The following is a 20,573-nucleotide window of genomic DNA, read 5'->3' as shown; positions in this document are numbered from 1 at the left end:
TAAAGTTTCTCATTTTACAGTTTAAGAAGCTGAGATCCAGAAGGTACATGATTTGGTTATGATCTTGTTACCTGGTGGCAGAGCTGTTGACAAGAACCAGATCCTCACATTATACTAAAAATTTATTCAGCAACTTGATTTTTCTGTAAAACACTCCCCGACACATACACACACACCCCCACCCATAAAAACACTGTAAGACAGTCTTAAGGCCACTGTGATTTAAACTGATGTTGGTAGTCTGTCACAGTGTGTCTATTTTCCCAAAATTTAGTCCTACATCTTCAACTGCTAACCAGAGCCTTCTCCACTGGAATTCTAACACATTCCACCTATCTAAAGAATTACTTTAAAAAAAAGTTACTGGTAGCATTTTGTTATAAAATACAGCAAAATACTATCACAGAAAATTAACTTAGATGCCACTCCATGCCAGAGCTTATATGTGGTATGCATGTGGTACAACATGCCTACAGATAAAATTTATTAAAAAAATTAAGCCATTATGTAGATAAAGTTTTGCAACTGTTATGCCTAATTTCCTAGACTCTGCCTACCTAGATTCAATCAGTAAAACTGTGGTTGACTTTTAAAACTGTTCCCATCTGGTAAGTTACTTTTCTACCTAAGACCAACCAACCAAACCCAAGCCGAGCCAAACCAACCTTTTGACCGAATTTTTAAAAACCCACTGTAAACAGAATTTAAACCACAATGAAACACCTAATAGTATATATTTTAACAAGTAAAATGCACCTAGAGCACCTTCATGACTAAAAGACTTAGTAATTATTATTTACTGACTTATACATCTTATTAACATGAGAGAAAGTTAACAATACCAAAGCATACTATCTTGTCTCTTCTTTTTATATATATATATTTATTTATTTTTGGAGACCGAGTCTCACTCTGTTGCCCAGGCTGGAGTGCAGCGGCACGATCTTGGCTCACTGCAAGGTTCATCAACCGGGTTCACGCCATTCTCCTGCCTCAGCCTCCAGAGTAGCTGGGACTACCGGCAACCGCCACCAGGCCCGGCTAATTTTTTGTATTTTTAGTAGAGACGGGGTTTCACCATGTTAGCCAGGATGGTCTTGATCTCCTGACCTTGTGATCCACCCACCTGAGCCTCCCAAAGTGCTGGGACTACAGGCGTGAACCACCGCACCTGGCTCTTAATTTATATTCTTTGCCTTCCTTCTCCTTGGAAATAACCTTATAGAACATGGGGTGATATACAGAAAATGAGTTGGAATAAGGAATGAGAAGCTCTAACTTATTCTGGCAATTTTATGACTACAAACAAGGTAAGGAAAATGAATGGAACCTACCATTGAATACTAACCTGAGGCCCTTTACTCAAGTGTTAAGGCAGTAGACATTAGAGGGAAATTGATTTTTATCAGGGAGAATATTAAGGTTAGTTAGAAACAGAATGTGTAAGCTGGGGAGTAGTGGTGGCTCACACCTGTAATCTCAGCACTTTGGGAGGCTGAGGCAGGAGGACTGCTTGAGCCCAGGAGTTTGAGACCAGCTTAGGCAACATGGCAAAACCCCATCTCTACTGAAAATACAAAAAATTAGGCATGGTAGTGCACGTCTGTAGTTCCAGCTACTTGGGAGGCTGAGGTCAGAGGACTGCTTAAGCTGAGGAGGCAGAAGTTGCAGTGAGCTGAGAATCACATCACTGCACTCCAATCTGGGCAACAGAGCGTATGTTCATAGTCCTGTGATCACAAAAGTGAAGGGAATTCAAAATACATTGGACAGTTTCACCTAGTGAGCAGAGGACCCTGTCAACTTAACAACAGGACCATCTTCTTCTTTTTTTTTTTGAGATGAAGTCTCGCTCTGTTGCCCAGGGTGGAGTGAAGCAGCGAGATCTCAGCTCACTGCAATCTCTGCCTCTAGGGTTTAAGTGATCCTCCTGCCTCAGCCTCTCGAGTAGATGGGATTACAAGCGCCCGCCACCAAACCTAGCTAATTTTTGTATTTTTAGTAGAGACAGGGTTTTGCCATGTTGGCCAGGCTTAAACTCCTGACTTCAGGTGATCCACCTACCTCAGCCTCCCAAAGTGCTGGGATTACTGGCATGAGTCATCATGCCTGGTCTAGGGCCACTTTCTTACTAAGGATACATGGAGTGAAAAACCATGTGCAAATAAAGTAAAGAACAATTACAGCTAGAGACAAATATAGCATAATAAGCTCTTCCTTGAAAGGTCTGAGAAAAGTCTGGGAAGAATTTGTATCATACATAGTAAATAAGAAAAATGTTTTTAGTTTAGAAGAGGCATTTTGGGCCAGTTTACCAGTGTGTATCTAGGTTTAACACAAACTTGTTTCTCTCACTGAATTATGTCAAAGCCAGAATAGATAATACAAATTAATATCACTGCTTGGAAGGAACACTGGGGGATGCTCATTCTCCCAGTAATCTGTATGGGCAGTCTACTGCAGAGGATGGCTCATTATGCTCTTGTAATATTTCAAAAGGATGAACCACACAGAAGGGTACAGGAAGCAGAAAAGGGACTCAATAGAACATTATCTTTCTTAATCTTCACAGCTATATAAGGTACACAAGGAAATAATCTCTGTTATAGAAAAAGGCAAACTAAGGATCAGAAAATTTGAGGATATAAGTAACAAGAGACAGAGTTAAAAATCTGAATTAATATTTCTTTAGATTCTGGCCAGACGCGGTGGCTCACGCCTGTAATTCAAGCACTATGGTAGGCCAAGGTGGGAGGATCACCTGAGGTCAGGAGTTCAAGACCAACCTGGTCAACATGGTGAAATCCTGTCTCTAATAAAAGTACAAAAATTAGCTGGGCGTGGTGGCATGTGCCTGCAGTCCCAGCTACTCAGGAGCCTGAGGGAGAAGAATCGCATGAATCCGGGAGGCAGAGGTTGCAGTGAGCCGAGAATGTGCCAATGCACTCCAGCCTGGGCGACAGAGCAAGACTCAATCACACACACAAAAAATTTTCTTTTGAGTCTGAAGATCATGTTCAATCTACTGTGGGCCTTACATCAAGGCATCACTCACCTTCTAAGGCTGTTGTATGAATTAAATGAGTTACCAGTCCTTTAAAGTACTACTGTGGGCTAGTTTGAAAACCTAACCATTCACAGGAAAAAGCATTTCTAGTTCTAACAAGCTAATATGCATATAAGCTTTTAGAACACAACCTCTTTATTAGGTATACATGTTCAATTTGTTGTGCATATTATTAAGTAGCATATAAAAAGATGCATACTACAAAAACTATCATGTTACTCTTATGTCCCCGTTTCTCGAACAACCAGGTAAATAACCTTATCTCTGATTTCCTGATTTTCATCTTAAAGAAAATATAACAAAAGAGGGGATGGCTGTGGTCTAATTAAATCATTATGTATAAAAGGTTCTCCCCAAGTTCATATATAAATCTAGCAAAAAAAAAAAAAAAAAAATTCCAGATGCACTTAAAAAAAAAAAAAAAAACATTAAGTTACATCAGTATTTTGTATCTCAAATCAGCATCGAGAAAACCTTTATGGCCAGGTGCAGTGGCTCATGCTGTAATCCCAGCACTTTGGAAGGCTGAGGCAGGAAGATTACTTGAGGCAGTCTGGGGACCATAGTAAGATCCCCTGTCTCCATAAAAAATTTAAAAATTAGCTGAGCATGGTGGCATGTGCCCATAGTCTCAGGTGGGAGGATCCCTTGAGCCCAGTAGTTCAAGGCTGCAGTGAGCTATGATTGGGCCATTGCACTCCAGCCTGGGTGACAGAGCAAGACCCTGTCACTTAAATTTAAAAAGGAAAAAGTAAAGAAAAACTTTTTTGACTATTACATGACGCATATGGATTTTTAAAAATGTATGTGGCATGGTGGCAGTGTTAATACAGAAAGATGTTAGAAACGATTCAGACATTCTTGTTATAGAAAGCAAATTGTTCTCTTGGCAAAAAGACACAGCATGTTTATATAAGAAACAGTCTATATACAACTGTATTGCTCGTTTTTAAGAAGCGATCTATATACAACTGTATTGCTATCAATGGAAATACAAAATCATGTAAATTAACTTGTCAAAATACTATACCTTCCTCTCCTTGAACAGGTTCTTCTAATAGCAACTCTGTCATACATTCCCAGTCTTTCAACAGTTCTTGAGAGCTCTCCCATAAACTGTCCACCAAGTAGGCTGCATGTTCATGTAACTAAAAAGAAGAAATCAAGTGTGACCAAAGAATATTTAACAAACTACTAATACTAATTTAATAAATCATTTTCTTCATAATTAAAATGGCTTGGTCTCCATGATTCTAAAAACCACTTAGAGAACAATATACATATTCACATTCCACTGTCAATAGTGTGGATGCAGTATGCAGAATCGACTCCTTACCATTTACAGTAGTAAAAGTAAGGATCTCCTAGACCAATGACATCATTTATAGATGAGGAAACAGCATAGCTAGTTATAAAATTTTCTGAAGTTACATGTTAGATCTAGGTCACTTTTCACTATTCCTTGTGGTCTCTTCAACTATCTTTATTTTTATTTTTATTTTTTAAAGGAAATTAATAATTTTCTCTCAGAATTCCATTAGAAACTTTTGGACCAGCTGTACTTACTTCACATCTCTGTCATCTTAGTCAAAGTAAAAAATGTAAGTTACTCCATGTCTCCACTATTCTACTCTCATTTCCACTGGACTCATTTCATTCCTCACTCCACCCTCATTTTTTGTTGGTCATTATTCTCTTGATAATTTTCTTTGGAGCCCATGTTCCCACAGTAAACAAACATAGTTAAGGTCTTCATCAAACACTTCACACCAAATTCTACCACTAGACAGTCATTAAGCCTTGAAGAATATTATCCTTTTTTTTTTTTTGAGATGGAGTCTTGCTCTATTGCCCAGGCTGGAGTGCAGTGGTGTAACCTCAGCTCACTGCAACCTCCACCTCCTGCGTTCAAGTGATTCTCCTGCCTCAGCCTCCCGAGTAGCTGGGATTACAGGCCCACACCACCATGCCTGGCTAATTTTTGTATTTTTAGTAGAGATGGGGTTTCATCATGTTGGCCAGGCTGGCCTTCAACTCCTGACCTCAAGAGATCTGCCTGCCTCGGCCTGCCAAAGTGCTAGGATTACAGGTGTGTGCCACCGTGCTGGGCCCTGAGAATATTACTCTAATGAAGCAGAAGGTGTTGGCATTGTTCTGATTTCTTCCACTTACAAGTAACTTCTCCACCCTAATATAAAAGATCTTCCACTTTTGAGGCTCATTACATTCAGATAAACAGTCCTGGTAATCAGTGTTAGTCGAACTACAGACTGCAACCCCTTCTTGGGTTGTTAAACCAATTCAATGCATTGAGAACAAAGATTCAAAAAATGATGCACAGTAGAAACAGTGCATAGCACATAGAAAGGGTAAATACTATTTTATTAACTGTAATTTGTTATATGTGCTTGTACTTCTGAGAGGTAATGTTTTCCTCATCATGAGTAGTGGCCCAAAAGCATGAAAGTCACCCTTCTAGATCTACTATCGGTTATCTACTGTTATCTTGGCGCATTCAGCACCTGAGTTGGATTTCTTCCTAATTTCTAACTCTATAATCACTCTTCAGTGTGACTTTCTTTCCCCTCTTTGGAGACAGGGTCTCACAGTATTGTTGCGCAGGCTGCAGTGCGCGGGCGCAAGCATGGCTCACTGCAGCCTTGACTTCCTGGGCTCAAGTGATCCTCTGACCTTAGCCCCTGGAGTACCTGGGACTATAGGAGTGTGCAACCTCACCCTGCACTTTTTTTGTGTGTGTGTATGTAGAGATGAGTTTACCATGTTACTAGGCTGGTTTCACTGTGAATTTTAATGACTTATGTAATGCTCTGCCTCTTCTGACACTAATTCAGTACTTCATTTCAATTGCATTTCAAATACACACAACATGTCCCAGTGAATTCCATCAAAGCAAGAGTAAATAATATTGATTAGTATCTTTGCTTGTAAATAATATAGGCAAAGTTTGAGGGAGGTATCTTCAAACTTTCCTAATTCACATGTTCTGAGAAACTATCCTTAGACCATCCATAACATTACTCCAACAGTGACAGGCATAAGAGGTGCACAACTCAAGAGTCAAAGATGAACAATCACAGCAGAAAAAAGAAAAATAAATTGTTTCAAAACTGTTGCTATTAACCCATGCTAAATTAAAGAGTTATTGTTAAATGGGCAGAGTTTCAGTTTGGGAAGATTTGAAAAATTTCTGGAGATAAATGGCAGTGATGATTGCCTAGCAATATAAATGTACTTAATGCCAATGAACTGTATACTTAATAAAGTACATTTTGTTTTATATATTTTACAATAAAAAAATCAGCTGAATATGCTTTTATGCTTGATTATGTGTATTTCTGTAGATTTGCAATTGTATATATTTGGCAGAGTATACCTTCAATAAATATAAAATATCCCCTTTCTATCCCTTTTAATGTTTTAGGTCTTTAATTCTGGTTTATCTTGTATTGATATTGCCCCCTCTGCTATCTTTGTGTAACCATTTATTAGTTATTTCCAGCCTTTATCCAGCCTATTATTTATAAACTTCCTCTAATTTATTTTAAGATGTGTTTGTAAATAGCATATAGCTATTTTTCATTTATTTCAATCCCAAATGATAATCTGCATTTTAATAAAACATGTTAATTTATTTACATTTATTGGGATTACTACTGAAAATATTGCTGGCATTTTATTCTCTGTGCTCTATTTGTGATGTTTCCTTGATTACTTTATCTGTCCTTCATTCATGGTTTTATTTTCCAACATTTCTCCATTACCAAAATCCTTAGCCTGTTTATCACTTCTCTTCATTTAATTTGAACATTATACTCCTACATTTAAAATATTAATAGATATTTGCCTTAAACATCAATGTCACAGTTTTTAGGTTTAGCTCTAAGGTTTTTTTTTTCAAATTTATTTGCTCACCAGTGTTTCTTATACTCCTCTTTTCCTTTTATTGTATTGATTTTTCACTTCCCAAGAAAACATGTTCAAGTAATAATCTGCATTTAGAGTCTATTAGGCAGTAATCTGACTGCATGTCCTTCGATTTAGTTCTTTCCCTTCATTGTTTTTTTTTTTAAATTATTTTATTTTCAGACGGAGTCTCACTCTGTCGCCCAGGCTGGAATGCTGTGGCGTGATCTTGGCTCACTGCAACCTCCACCTCCCGGGTTCAAGTGATTCTCCTGCCTCAGCCTCCCGAGTAGCTGGGATTACAGGCACCTGCCACCACGCCGGGCTAATTTTTATATTTTTAGTAGAGACAGGCTTTCACCATGTTGGCCAGGCTGGTCCTGAACTCCTGACCTCAAGTGATCTGCCCGCCTCATCCTCCCCAAGTGTTGGGATTACAGGCATGAGCCACCATGCCTGGCCTCCCTTCATTGTTTCTGTTATCTTACATAGCTCCTACTATGCAATATAATAAAATTTCTCAATCTATACTGTACCTTAATTTCTTTCATACTTTTGATAGAGTCCCGCTCTGTCGCCCAGGACGCAGTGGTGTGATCTCGGCTCACTGCCACCTCCTGCCTCACGGGTTCAAGCAATTCTCCTGCCTCAGCCTCCTGAGTAGCTGGGACTATAGGTGCATGCCACCACGCCACCCTGCTAATTTTTGTATTTTTAGTAGAGACTAGGTTTTACTATGTTGGCCAGGCTGGTCTTGAACTCCTGACCTCAGGTAATCCACCCGCCTCAGCCTCCCAAATTGCTGGAATTACAGGCGTGAGCCATCACGCCTGGCTTCTTTGGGAAATGTCTTCAACACATCTATAATAAGCTGTCAATTTTCCTGTCTAAAATGACTGTCACAATTAGCTTCATCATTCATAAGAAGGGTCACTGGCCAGGCGTGGTGGCTCATGCTTGTAATCCCAGCATTTTGGGAGGCCACGGTGGGCAAATCACGAGGTCAAGAGATTGAGACCATCTGGCAAACATGGTAAAACCCCCATCTCTACTAAAAACACAAAAATTAGCTGGGCGTGGTGGCAAGTGACTGCAGTCCCACCTACTCAGGAGGCTGAGGCAGGAGAATCACTTGAACCCAGGAGGCGGAGGTTGCAGTGGGCCAAGATTGCGCCACTGCACTACAGTCTGGCAACAGAGTGAGATTTGGTCTCCCCAAAAAAAAAAAGAAAAGGAGGAAGAAGAAGAGGAAGAAGAAGAGGAAGGAAGAGGAGGAAGAGGAAGGAAGAAGAAGAGGAAGGAAGAAGAAGAAGGAGGAAGAAGGAGGAGGAGGAGGAGAAGAAGGAAGAAGAAAGAAGAAGGAAGAAGAAGAAGAAGAAGGAAGGAAGAAGAAGAAGGAAGAAGGAAGAAGGAAGAGGAAGAAGGAAGAATAAGAAGAAGGAAGAAGGAAGAAGGAAGAAGAAGAAGAAGAAGAAGGAAGAAGGAGAAGGAAGAAGGAGAAGGAAGAAGAAGGAAGGAAGGAAGGAAGGAAGGAAGGAAGGAAGGAAGGAAGAGGAGGAGGAGGAGGAGGAGGAGGAGGAGGAGAAGGGTGACCATACTACCAGATTATCCAGAAATGTTCTGGGTTGTTCTTGTTGTTTTGAAATAATTACTAATAGCATCTAGCATCCTTATCCCTCTGAAAAGCAAAGCATCACACTTTTAATTTTTTTTTGAGCTGGAGTCTCACACTGTCACCCAGGCTGGAGGACAGTGGTACAATCTCGGCTCTCTGCAAGCTTGCCTCCTGGGTTCATGTTATTCTCCTGGCTCAGCCTCCAGAGTAGCTGGGACTACACGTGCCCGCCACCAGGCCCGGCTAATTTTTTGCATTTTTAGTAGAGACGGGTTTTACTATGTTGGCCAGGCTGGTCTCCACTTCACCATGTTAGCCAGGATGGTCTCGATCTCCTGACCTCGTGATTTGCCCGCCTTAGCCTCCCAAAGTGCTGGGATTACAGGCGTGAGCCACCGCACCTGGCTGCATCACACTTTTTATAATAAATTCTGGAGTCATACTACCTCTGGGGAAATCCGGACTCATTACAATCTAGTACGACTTATCCAACTATCTGGCATGCATCTAAAATCACAAGGTATTTTGTCATCTGAAATCAATGTGACAGGTTGAAACATCTTAAAAAATCACCTTTTGGTACCAAAAGAAAAGAAAGTTACAGACTTGTTTAGGCAGATCTTTTAATCACATTTTACCTGCACTGTAAACTGATTTCAATTCAGCATTTTATAATTCTATTAAAATGTTACTACTTCTCATTTCGGTAAAATAATCAGTTCAGTTAATCCCAGGTAGATGTCTGTGTATTGGTCTGTTCTCATGCTGCTAATAAAGACATATCCGAGACTGGGAAATTTTTAAGGGAAAGAGGTTTAATGGACTCACAGATCCACATGACTGGGGACGCCTCACAATCATGGCAAAAGATGAAGGAAGAACAAAGGGACATCTTACATGGTGGCAGGCAAGAGAGCTTGTGCAGGGGAACTCCCATTGATAAAAACATCAGATCTCGTGAGACTTATTTACTACCATGAGAATCGTGTAAGAAAAATTGCCCTTATGATTCAATTATCTCCACCTGGTCCCATCCTTGACACATGGGGATTATTACAATTCAAGATGAGATGTGCGTGGGGACAGGACTAAACCGTATCAGTCTGTAACTCATCTATAAAAGACTCCCTTGGCTGCAGACAATGCTTCATGCCTGTAGTCTCAGCACTTTGGGAAGCTGAGGAGGGTGGATCACTTGACGTCAGGAGTTCAAGTCCAGCCTGGCCAACATGGCGAAACCCCATCTCTACTAAAAATATAAAGATTAGCCAGGCGTGGTGGCACATGCCTGTAATCCCAGCTACTCGGGAGGCTGAGACGGGAGAATCCCTTGAACCCAGGAGGCAGAGGTTGCAGTGAGCTGAGATTGCACCACTGCACTCCAGCAAGACTCCATCTCCCCAATAAGACTCCCTCTACTTTATTATTTCTAAAGTCTCTTTCAATTTAGTATTTCATAAGTCTATTACTAAATTTTACCAATTAAAGTGTGTGACAGTAAAACAAAGAGAAATTCAGAGTACAGCATAATTGGAATACCATCATACTATAAGAATATGGCTTCATTAAGCATTCACCCTGGGGGAACACAAGTATAAAAAGAGGAGAGATTTTCACAAAGAATATTTCTTGTGAAACACAGGAGACCATAAAAGTCAATATAAACACCATGAATCATAAGAATCAACCAGAAACCTTTCAATACTATTTGCAGTTGCTTTTGTAGCTGTCAAGAATGCAATACAGGGCCAGGTGTGGTGACTCACGCCTATAATCCCAGCACTTTGGAAGGCCGAGGCAGGTGGACCACTTGAGGTTAGGAGTTCGAGACCAGCCAGACCAACATGGTGAAACCCTGTCTCTACCAAAAACACAAAAATTAGCCAGGCATGGTGGTACACACTTGTAGTCCCAGCTACTTGGAGACTAAGGTATGAGAATTACTTGAATCTGGGAGAGAGAGGTTGCAGTGAGCTGAGATCACACCACTGCACTCCAGCCTGAGTGACAGAGCAAGACTCTGTCTCCAAAAAAAAAAAGAAAAAAAGAAAAAAAAAAGGAATGTAATACAGGATAACTGGCAAATACATTCTAATACTGTTGTAAGACTTTAGAAAATGGCAGCAAACACAGGAATACAGTAAGACCATCTGAAAATTGTGCAGTAATAAACATTACAAATTACTTCTTTAAATAAACAACAAACCGCCTGAAACTAAGTATTCATGCCTTTTAATAAATCGAAAAGTCGCCGGGCGCGGTGGCTCAAGCCTGTAATCCCAGCACTTTGGGAGGCCGAGATGGGTGGATCACGAGGTCAGGAGATCGAGACCATCCTGGCTAACCCGGTGAAACCCCGTCTCTACTAAAAAATGCAAAAAACTAGCTGGGTGAGGTGGCAGGTGCCTGTAGTCCCAGCTACTCGGGAGGCTGAGGCAGGAGAATGGCGTAAAACCCGGGAGGCGGAGCTTGCAGTGAGCTGAGATCCGGCCACTGCACTCCAGCCTGGGCAACAGAGCGAGACTCGGTCTCAAAAAAAAAAAAAAGAAAGAAAAGAAAAGTCCTTGAGCTTTCAGAGATAAAAAACATTTTCCTTTAATTAATAATCAAAGTCAGTTAGTGAAGATCATCATATTCCCTAAACTTTTCAGTAGTTATCTCATGCTTATCAATTTCTGAAACTATTGTTGCTTTTTTTTTTTTTTTTTTAAGAGACTAGGTCTTGCACAGGCTGGAGTGCAAATGGTGCAATCATAGCTTACTGCAGCCTGTGCAACTCCTGGGCTCAAGGGATCCTCCCACCTTAGCCTCCAAAGCAGCCACCATGCCTGGCTACTTTTTATTCCATTCCTCTAAAACCTAAGGGAGATAAGAGTATAAGTTGAGATGGTTTACTAGACATGTGATATTTATGGGGTAGTTAGTGTTTTACTAAAAAAACTCACATTTTGCATTTTATTCTGTAATATATCTACCCTGGCTTGTTAAGAAAATAATGCTTCAAATCATTAGTACACAAAGTGTGATCCTTGGACCAGGAGCATAAGCACTATCTTGGAGACTGTTAGAAATGCAGAATCTCAGGCCCCATTCTAGAGCTACTGAATCAGAACTGGCATTTTAACAAGATCCTCGGGTAATTTGTATACACATTTAAAACACTATTAAACACATTCTTTACTCAAATTCAACTCTCTAGCTAGTTTTGTTTCTGACTTTATTTCTTTATTCATTGGTAACTCTTAAAAAATGGCAGCAACTCCTTCACCACTTTCTGCTGTTTTGCCCTAACACCCCTCATTCCACTGACTGAGTTCTTACTTCTCCAATTTTAATTTTCATACAGGCTACCTGTTTGTGTCTCTCTTCCTTATTCCTACGAAGTTCCCCTCTTACTCTCAAACTTGAGCATTCATAGAATCGTTTCTCTTCTTCACTGACATTTTAGCACAAATCATAAACACTTTTTAACAAATAAAATTGAGAGTCCTAGGTTTCTAGATGTTCTCTACTTCTTTTGCAACTCTATTTTGTTTGCTTATTCATTTTAATTTTTTTGAGACATAATCTGGCTCTGTGGCAAAGGGTGGAGTGCAGTGGTACAAAATCTCGGCTCACTGCATGCAATCTCTGCCTCCTGGGTTCAAGCGATTCTTGTGCCTTGGCCTCTTAATTAGCTGTGATTAGGTGTGTGCCACCACACCCAGCTAATTTTTTTCTATTTTTAGTAGAGACGAACTTTTGCTATACTAGCCAGGCTGATCTTAAACTCCTGGCCTCAACTGATCTGCCCACCTCGGCCTCCCGAAGTGCTGGGATTACAAGTGTGAGCCACTGCACCTGGCCTGTAACTCTATTTTCAACCATTTCTAAACGAAGAAGTTATTCAGGAGTTCTTCAGGTTTAATTTACCATTTCCCCAATGACACGGCAGTAGTAGGAAATACAGATTAAAAAACAAAAAACAAAACAAAACAAAAAACCCACACCATTTTGGTGGAAAAACCAAACCTTACTTGCAAAAACAGATCCTGACATATAAGTGTTAATTACAAAATTGTTTAAGCAGTAACTGAATATAGCACATAAAAATATTGCTATGAGGCTTGTACAAATATCAAAACATGAATTCATATTTTTCTTTCTCCTTACTAAATAATTTTCAAACAAGATAAAACTGGTGTTATTGACAGTCTGAAAATTTTCAAAAACTGTTTAATGTGATGTAACAGCTATAGGCATAAAAACAAGAGGGAACCATAAAAAAAAGCTATGCGGGCTGGGCACGGTGGCTCATGACCATAATCCCAGCACTTTGAGAGGTCAAGGCAGGTGGACGACCTGAAGTCAGGAATTCAAGACCAGCCTGGCCAACATGGTGAAAACCCGTCTCTACTAAAGAAACAAAAATTAGCTGGGCGTGGTAGTGAGCACCTGTAGTCCCAGCTACTCAGGAGGCTGAGGTAGGACAATCCCTTGAACCTGGGAGGCAGAGGCTGCAGTGAGCCAAGATCGCACCCCTGTACTCCAGCCTGGGCGACAGAGTGAGACCCTGTCTCAAGAGAAGAAAAAAAAAAGGTATGAAGTATTGCAATACTGTAGAAGTTTAACATTGCCAGTCTGTATTCAGTGTTGGTCCACACCTACATGTATATTCAGAAATTCTTTCCACAAAAGGTAAAGGACTGCTTCTATATCATGCAATTCATGAAGGCAACTTTATAAGAAACAGACTTGTTTTTATTTGATTTTAAAAAAATTAAAATGAAATGATAATTTTATTTAACATGTAATATAATAAAAAGAAATAAGGAGTTATCTTAAAACATTTTTTACCTCACTTTCAAGAAAGAAAAGAACCAGCATCCTAATGAGGTTTCCATTCGGGCTATTTCTTCCCCTCCTCTTTGCTAATGCTTCTTCCGCTTGTGGGTCATGTCTGCTAAATAGCCTGGAAATAAATAACAGGGCATTGCAAAGTTACATGAATATGAACTTTAGTGTTCCCTCACCACACAAATCATTTCAGTGTTTAACAGCAACAACAACAAAAAAATGGGGCGGGGGGGTGTGTGTGGAGAGAAAAGAGTATCAGAGATCAGGTCAGGTGCAGTGGTTCATGCCTATAACCCCAGCACTTTGGGAGGCCGAGGCAGGTGGATCATGAGTTAAGGAGATCAAGATCACCCTGGCTAACACAGTGAAATCCCGTCTCTACTAAACATACAAAAAATTAGCTGGGCATGGTGGCGGGTGCCTGTAGTTCCAGCTACTCAGGAGGTTGAGGCAGGAGAATGGCATGAACCCGGGAGGCGGAGCTTGAGAGAGCTGAGATTGCACCACTGCACACCAGCCTGGGCGACAGAGACTCCGTCTCAAAAAAAAAAAAAAAAAAGAATATCAGAGATCAGATTATTCATCTATTTCAATACAAAAATGTAACTGATGTCATTATAGGTCAGAAAATGGTGGAATCTGAACAATGTCATATAGGCTAAACTAGACATAAAATGTAAAGGGAAACTTTTACTGATGAACAATGTTCAAATATGTGTGAAAATGACAAGCACTGCCATTATCCTGTATGACTGATACTAGAATATGTAATTTTAAACTGGGTTCTATTTTCTTTTCTTTTCTTTTTTTTTTTTTTTGAGACGGTGTCTTGCTCTGTCACCCAGGCTGGAGTGCAGTGAATGGCATGATCTTGGCTCACTGCAACCTGTGCCTCCCGGGTTCAAGCAATTCTCTTGCCTCAGCCTTCCAAGTAGCTGAAATTACAGATGCCCACCACGACGCTGGGCTAACTTTTGTATTTTTAGTAGAGATGAGGTTTCACCATGTTGGCCAGGCTGGTCTCAAACTCCTGACCTCAAGTGATATGCCTGCCTTGGCCCTGAGTTCTATTTTCTTAAACATTGATTTCACAGTCATGTAATTATAACATATAACCAAATGTTTCAGCAATAATTACAAAAATTCACACCTTATTATCTAGAAACATTATCCACGAACCCAACAGTTTTTAGTAAAACGACATTAATGGTAAATTAATAAAAATATCATGTAGTAGCAAAACATATGAAATATGGCAAAAAAATTTGAAATTTTTAATTTGTTTAGATTTATTCTAACAAAACTTAAAAACTGCTAAGTTGGCCGGGCACGGTAGCTCACGCCTGTAATCCTAGCACTTTGGAGGCCGAGGCAGGAAGATCACGAGGTCAGGAGACTGAGACCATCCTTGCTCACACGGTGAAACTCTGTCTCTACTAAAAATACAAAAAGTTAGCCGGGCGTGGTGGTGAGCGCCTGTAGTCCCAGCTACTCGGGAGGCTGAGGCAGAAGAATGGTGTGAACTCGGGAGGTGAAGCTTGCAGTGAGCCGCGATGGTGCCACTGCACTCCAGCCTGGGTGACAGAGTGAAACTCCGTCTCAAAAAAAAAAAAAAAAAAAAATTGCTAAGGTACCTTATTTCTAGGCATTGCTCTAGGTAAAAGGGATATTAGGAGCAAACAATGACAAAATCCCTGTTTTCTTGGAGCTCTCACTGTAGTGAATAAACAGTAGACAAATATATACTGTTGCTGGTTATAAAGTAAAAAAAAAAAAGGTATATGTATATAGCATGTACTAGTTTATATGTAAAAGTCAGAGTAGGCCTCTCAAATGAGAGGTAATATAACTGAATAAAACGAGTACAATTTCATGTGATATTATAAGAAACCAATCTCTAGCAGAAAACGACTACAGAGAAGCTGAGTTTTTCTGGGGGGTGAGTGAAGAGGAAGGCATATTAGCGGACTAGAGAACTTATCTTGAAGCTGTATCTATATAGCTATCATTTAAGAGAAGGTTCTGTTTAATGGGTGACTTTCAGGGGGTGGTAAACGGAAAATAGGAATATCCCTGATAACTGAAATATACCAATCTATTTATTTATTATTTTTTGAGACAGAGTCTCGCTCTGTCACCCAGGCTGGAGTGCAGTGGCACAATCTCTGCCTCCTAGATTCAAGAGATTCTTGTGCCTCTCAGCCTCCCAAGTTGCTGAGATTACAGGTGCCTGCCACCATACGTGGCTAATTTTTTTTCTTTCTAGTAGAGATGGGGTTTCACCATGTTGGCCAGGCTGGTCTTGAACTCCTGACCTCAAGTAATCCACCCACCTCGGCCTCTCAAAATGCCAGGATTACAGGCCTGAGCCACCGCGCTTGGCTTATTTTATGTTTTTTTTGAGATGAAGTTTCACTCTGTCACCCCGGCTAGACGGCAATGGCATGATCTCTGCTCACTGCAACTTCCACCTCCTGGGCTCAAGAGATTCTCCTGTCTCAGCCTCTGGAGTGTTTAGGATTACAGGCGTGTGCCACCATGCCAGGCTAATTTTTTGTATTTTTAGTAGAGATAGGGTTTCACCATGTTGGTCAGGCTGATCTCAAACTGAAGTCATCCACCTGCCTCGGCTTCCCAAAGTGCTGGAGTTATGGGGATGAGCCACCATGCCCAGTTGTATCAATTTAAACAATTCCATTTAGTGCATATAAATGAGGCATTGAGGAATTTGCTTAAATTTTGAGTATTAAAATGTGGGATTTTTGATGATGTATTAAAATATTCATTTCAGACAGACCTTACTACTTTTTGGATGATTGGTTAATACTGTGAAAAGCTTATGACTAGACTACAAGACACTATATGTGTGTGGATGTGCACATTTAAGTATCTTTGAAAGCTGATCATGGAACTCCTGGGGATACTACATAGCTTATTTAAGATTTTCTAAGTCACCATATTAAATGATGGAAGAATGATAAAAGAGATCATTAATCAACTCATTAAACTGTAAGTTTCTCCAAGACAGGGACCTAAAACATACTTATGGAATGAAGCTTTCATTTGCATAAGAATTGGCCTAATTTTCACAAAGAAACAAAAACTAATGGAGGCTCATCCTTCTGGATTTCTGTGGAAGATATTCTAACAAAAATTTTTTTGGTGTTCTGATATCAGCAGGATGGTAGAACAGAAGACTGGCCAGCATCACTCCCCCTACAAAAATACAACCAGAAACTATTCAAACACAAGAATACCACTTGAATATGCTAGAACTCTGAAGAGAAGTGGAGAAAACCTTTGGGCCCACAGAATCAAGAAACTATGATTAGTAAGAGAAATAGTCATTTCACACTGTGCCAACTGCCCCCTCCAACTGCCAGCAAACTCAAAGAGAATTGCCCTCAACCCATGATTGCTAAGATAAGAGGGAATTAGAAGTGGAGAACTGCTCTCCTTGCTAGTCTGGGAATGTTCACAAGAAGATCACTCCAGTTCCATCCCACAGGAACCACTGGGAGTGCCAGGAGGCCAGAAAAACCTGGGGAAAACTGGGGAGAAAGAACAGGGTGCTGATCACAGCAACTGGTGCACAGATCTTGGTGGCCACTTGGCACATTGACCAGTGGGGATGCCATGTTGAAGGGAGTGGCCAGTACAAAAGCACTGCAAGGGGCACAATCCACGGGAAGGATCAAATCCCTAGATGTAATTTCCACAAAGCCCAGGTGACTGTATAAAGTCTTTCCTTGGCCTGGAAACAACTTAAAGGCCAGGATTAAGTTGCAGTACCCACTTAAGTATTTCCCAGGTTGGGAAATAATGTAAGGTCAGCAATATAGTTCCAGGGCAGTGTTCTAGTACTGAGTCTTCACCAGACTGAGAAAGAACAGAAGTGCAGTGACTTGGTTCTGGAATACTGTTTAAATTCCAGCATTCACTATAAGTTCTTGCCAGACCAAGAAAAAAACAAGAGGCCATGGTTCAAATTCTGAAACTAAGAAGTAAAGATCTAGTACTACCAAAGAAAATCTGCAAAAAGTGGAAGCAGTAGCTATCTCTGCAAATACACAAGCATCAACTTAAGTCAGGGAAATATTACACTACCAAACAAAACCAGTAGAGCTCCAGCAACAGATCCAGAAAAACTGAAAATCTATGAAATGTCTGACAGGCAATTCAGGGTAATCCTCTTAAAGAATTTTAAGGATTTACACACACACACAAAATCCAAATAGAAAACTAAATCAAATTTGAAAAACAAACTGAGAAATACGAATAGAAACAATTTTTAAAAACCAAATATAAATCCTAGAAATAAAGAATATAACTGAAGTGAAAAACTCACCAGAAAGCTTCAACAGCAAACTTGACCAAACAGAGGAAAGAATTAGTGAGCCTGAAGGCAGAACATATGAAATTACCTAGTCAGAAGAGCAAAAAGAAAAATTTTAAAAAGCCTATGAGAATTATGGGACACGTTCAAGCAAACTAACTTCTGCAAAATTAGCATTCCCAAAGGAGATGAGAGAGAAAGGGCCTAGAAAGCATATTAAAAGAGTAAGGCTGAAAATTCTCCAAATCTGGAGAAAGACAACAGCATCCAGGAACAGAAAGTTCAGATGTCATCAAACAAATTCAATCCAAAGAGGAATTTCCCAAGTCACATCATAATCAAATTAGCAAAAATCAAAGACAAAGAAGAAATATCCAAAGCATCAAAAGAAAATAATCGTATCATATTCAATGGAGCTCCTATATGGCTTTCAATAGATTTATCGGCAGAAACCTTGAAGGCCAGGATAGACTGGGATGCTATATTCAAAGTTCTGAAGAAAGAAAATCGCTATCCAAGAACACTGTACCTAACAATATCCTTCAAACATGAAAGACAGATAAAGACTTTCCCAGACAAATAGAAGCTGAGGGAATTCATCAACACCAGACCTGCCTTATAAAAAATGCCAAAAGAAGTTCTTCAGTTTGAAAGAAATGAATGCTAATGTGTTGGTAGAAGAGCTCAGGCAGGACTGGCTTGTCTGTCATAATATAAAAGAGTCTTGGAAAATGTTTGGGGTCCAGGGTCTAAAACCCCTTGTGGCCTCTGGAACACCAAACTCTGTGCCAAAGTGGGGAAGGCTGTCCTGCCATACCACAAACTTAAGCCCAGGGCATAAAACCCCTCATGGCTTGGATGGAATCCAGGGCTCGGGGCATAAAACCCCTCGTGGCCTCTGGAATGTGCGCAGACTTGTCGGTTGCTCTCCCAGGCTGGTAAACATGTTCTCCATTATCTCAAGCATATTCTATATGCGTCAAAGAAAATGCTAAACTGTCACAGATACACTTGATGCACCACTACCTATCTATCCTCATGTCCTCACATCCTCACCTGTTTACCCCCACATCCAAACATCCTCACCACCTGCTTCTTTCTTTGATCACCAATAAATAGTGTGGGCTCCTAGAGCTCGGGGCCTTCACAACCTCCATACTAGCGTTGGCCCCCTGGACCCACCTTATGCACTCACTCTTAACTTGTCTTTTCTCATTCCTTTGACTCCGCTGGACTTCGTAGCCCCCATGGCCACTGGTGTTGGGTCTGATCACCCCAACACTAACGTGTAACAAGAAAACTTCAAGGTATAAAATTCACTGGCAAAAGTAAGAAAACTGAAAAAAATTCAGAGTACTCTAATACTATAAATGTGGTAAGTAAATGACTTATATCTTAAGTACGAAGACTACAAGAAAAAACTATTAAAAATAACAACTGGGGCCAGGCATGGTGACTCATGCCTGTAATCTCCAAACTTTGGAAGGCGGAGATGAGAGGATCACTTGAGCTTAGGAGACCAGCCTGGCAACATGGCAAAATCTTGTCTCTACAAAAACAAAAAACAAACAAACAAAAAAAACCCCAAAACAAACAACTGCAACAATTGCTGAGATAAGCAAAATTTTTAAAATGTAAATTGAAACATCAAAAAGTCAAAACGTAAAAGGGGAGCAGTGTTAAAGTGTAAAGTTTATTTATGATATTTTGCAATCAAAGTTAAGTCATTATAAGTTTAAAATAACCTGTATTTTTTTCTGTATCTTTTTTTTTTGGAGAGTGAGTCTCGCTCTATCACCTAGGCTGGAGTGCAGTAGCACGATCTTGGCTCACTGCAACCTCTGCCTCCTAGGTTCAAGCGATTCTCCTGCCTCCCAAGTAGCTGGAATTACAGGTACCTGCCATCACACCGGCTGATTTTTGTATTTTTAGCAGAGATAGGCTTTCACCATGTTGGCCAGGCTAGTCTTGAACTCCTGACCCCAAGAGATCTGCCTGCCTTGGCCTCCCAAAGTGTTGTGATTACAGGTGTAAGCCACCGTGCCCAACATAAAATAATCTGTTTTAACTACAAGATATTTTTATAAGTCTCAGTGTAATCACAAAGCAATATCTGTAATAGATACACCAGAAATAAACAGCACAGAATCAAAACCTACTACTAGATAACTAAAAGGAAGACAGTGTGAGAGACAGAAAAATCAATGGGATCTACAAAACAACCAGAAAACAGCAACAAAATGGCAATAGTAAACACATGCCCATCAATAATAATCCGGAAGGTAAATGGATTAAATTATCAAATCGGAAGACATAAAAAGTGACTGAATGGATTAAAAAATAATGAAGCAACTATATTCTGCCATAAGAAACTCACTTCATCTATAAAGACACACACAGACTGAAAGTGAAGGTATGGAAAAAGATAATCCATGCACTTAGAAACCAAAAATGTAACAGGAGTGGCTATATTTGTTATCAAATAAAATAGACTTCAAGTCAAGAATGATTAAAAAAAGACAAAGGTCGGAGGAGTGGCACATGCCTGTAATCCCAGCACTTTGGGAGGCTGAGGCGGGCAGGTCACAAGGTCAAGAGATGGAGACCATCCTGGCCAACGTGGTGAAACCCCGTCTCTACTAAAAATATAAAAATTAGCCAGGTGTGGTGGCACATGCCTGTAGTCCCAGCTACTCGGGAGGCTGAGGTAGGAGAACTGCTTGAACCCAGGAGGTGGAGGTTGCAGTGAGACAAGATGGCACCACTGCTCTCCGGCCTGGCGACAGAGCGAGACT

The 20,573-nt window shown here is 40.3% G+C and overlaps 1 protein-coding gene across 6 annotated transcripts in view; it reads right to left on the bottom strand.

Moving 5' to 3' along the window:
• STAG1 (stromal antigen 1) overlaps positions 1 to 20,573 on the bottom strand; it is a 421,343-nt gene that overhangs the window by 105,048 nt on the left and 295,722 nt on the right. For all 6 annotated transcript variants that reach the window (XM_033212569.1, XM_033212568.1, XM_033212571.1 and 3 more), the window contains 2 exons: positions 13,443 to 13,557; positions 4,098 to 4,215 (listed from right to left, as the gene is read on the bottom strand). In XM_033212569.1, coding sequence (XP_033068460.1) covers positions 4,098 to 4,215; positions 13,443 to 13,557 — 233 coding nt within the window. The remainder of the gene's footprint in view (positions 1 to 4,097; positions 4,216 to 13,442; positions 13,558 to 20,573) is intronic.

The sequence above is a fragment of the Trachypithecus francoisi genome, unplaced genomic scaffold (genome assembly GCF_009764315.1).
Source record: "Trachypithecus francoisi isolate TF-2019V2 unplaced genomic scaffold, Tfra_2.0 Lachesis_group0, whole genome shotgun sequence".
Classification (NCBI taxonomy): Eukaryota; Metazoa; Chordata; class Mammalia; order Primates; family Cercopithecidae; genus Trachypithecus; species Trachypithecus francoisi.
Note: the sequence above shows the minus strand (reverse complement) of the source record. Positions and strands in the feature narration are given on the sequence as shown.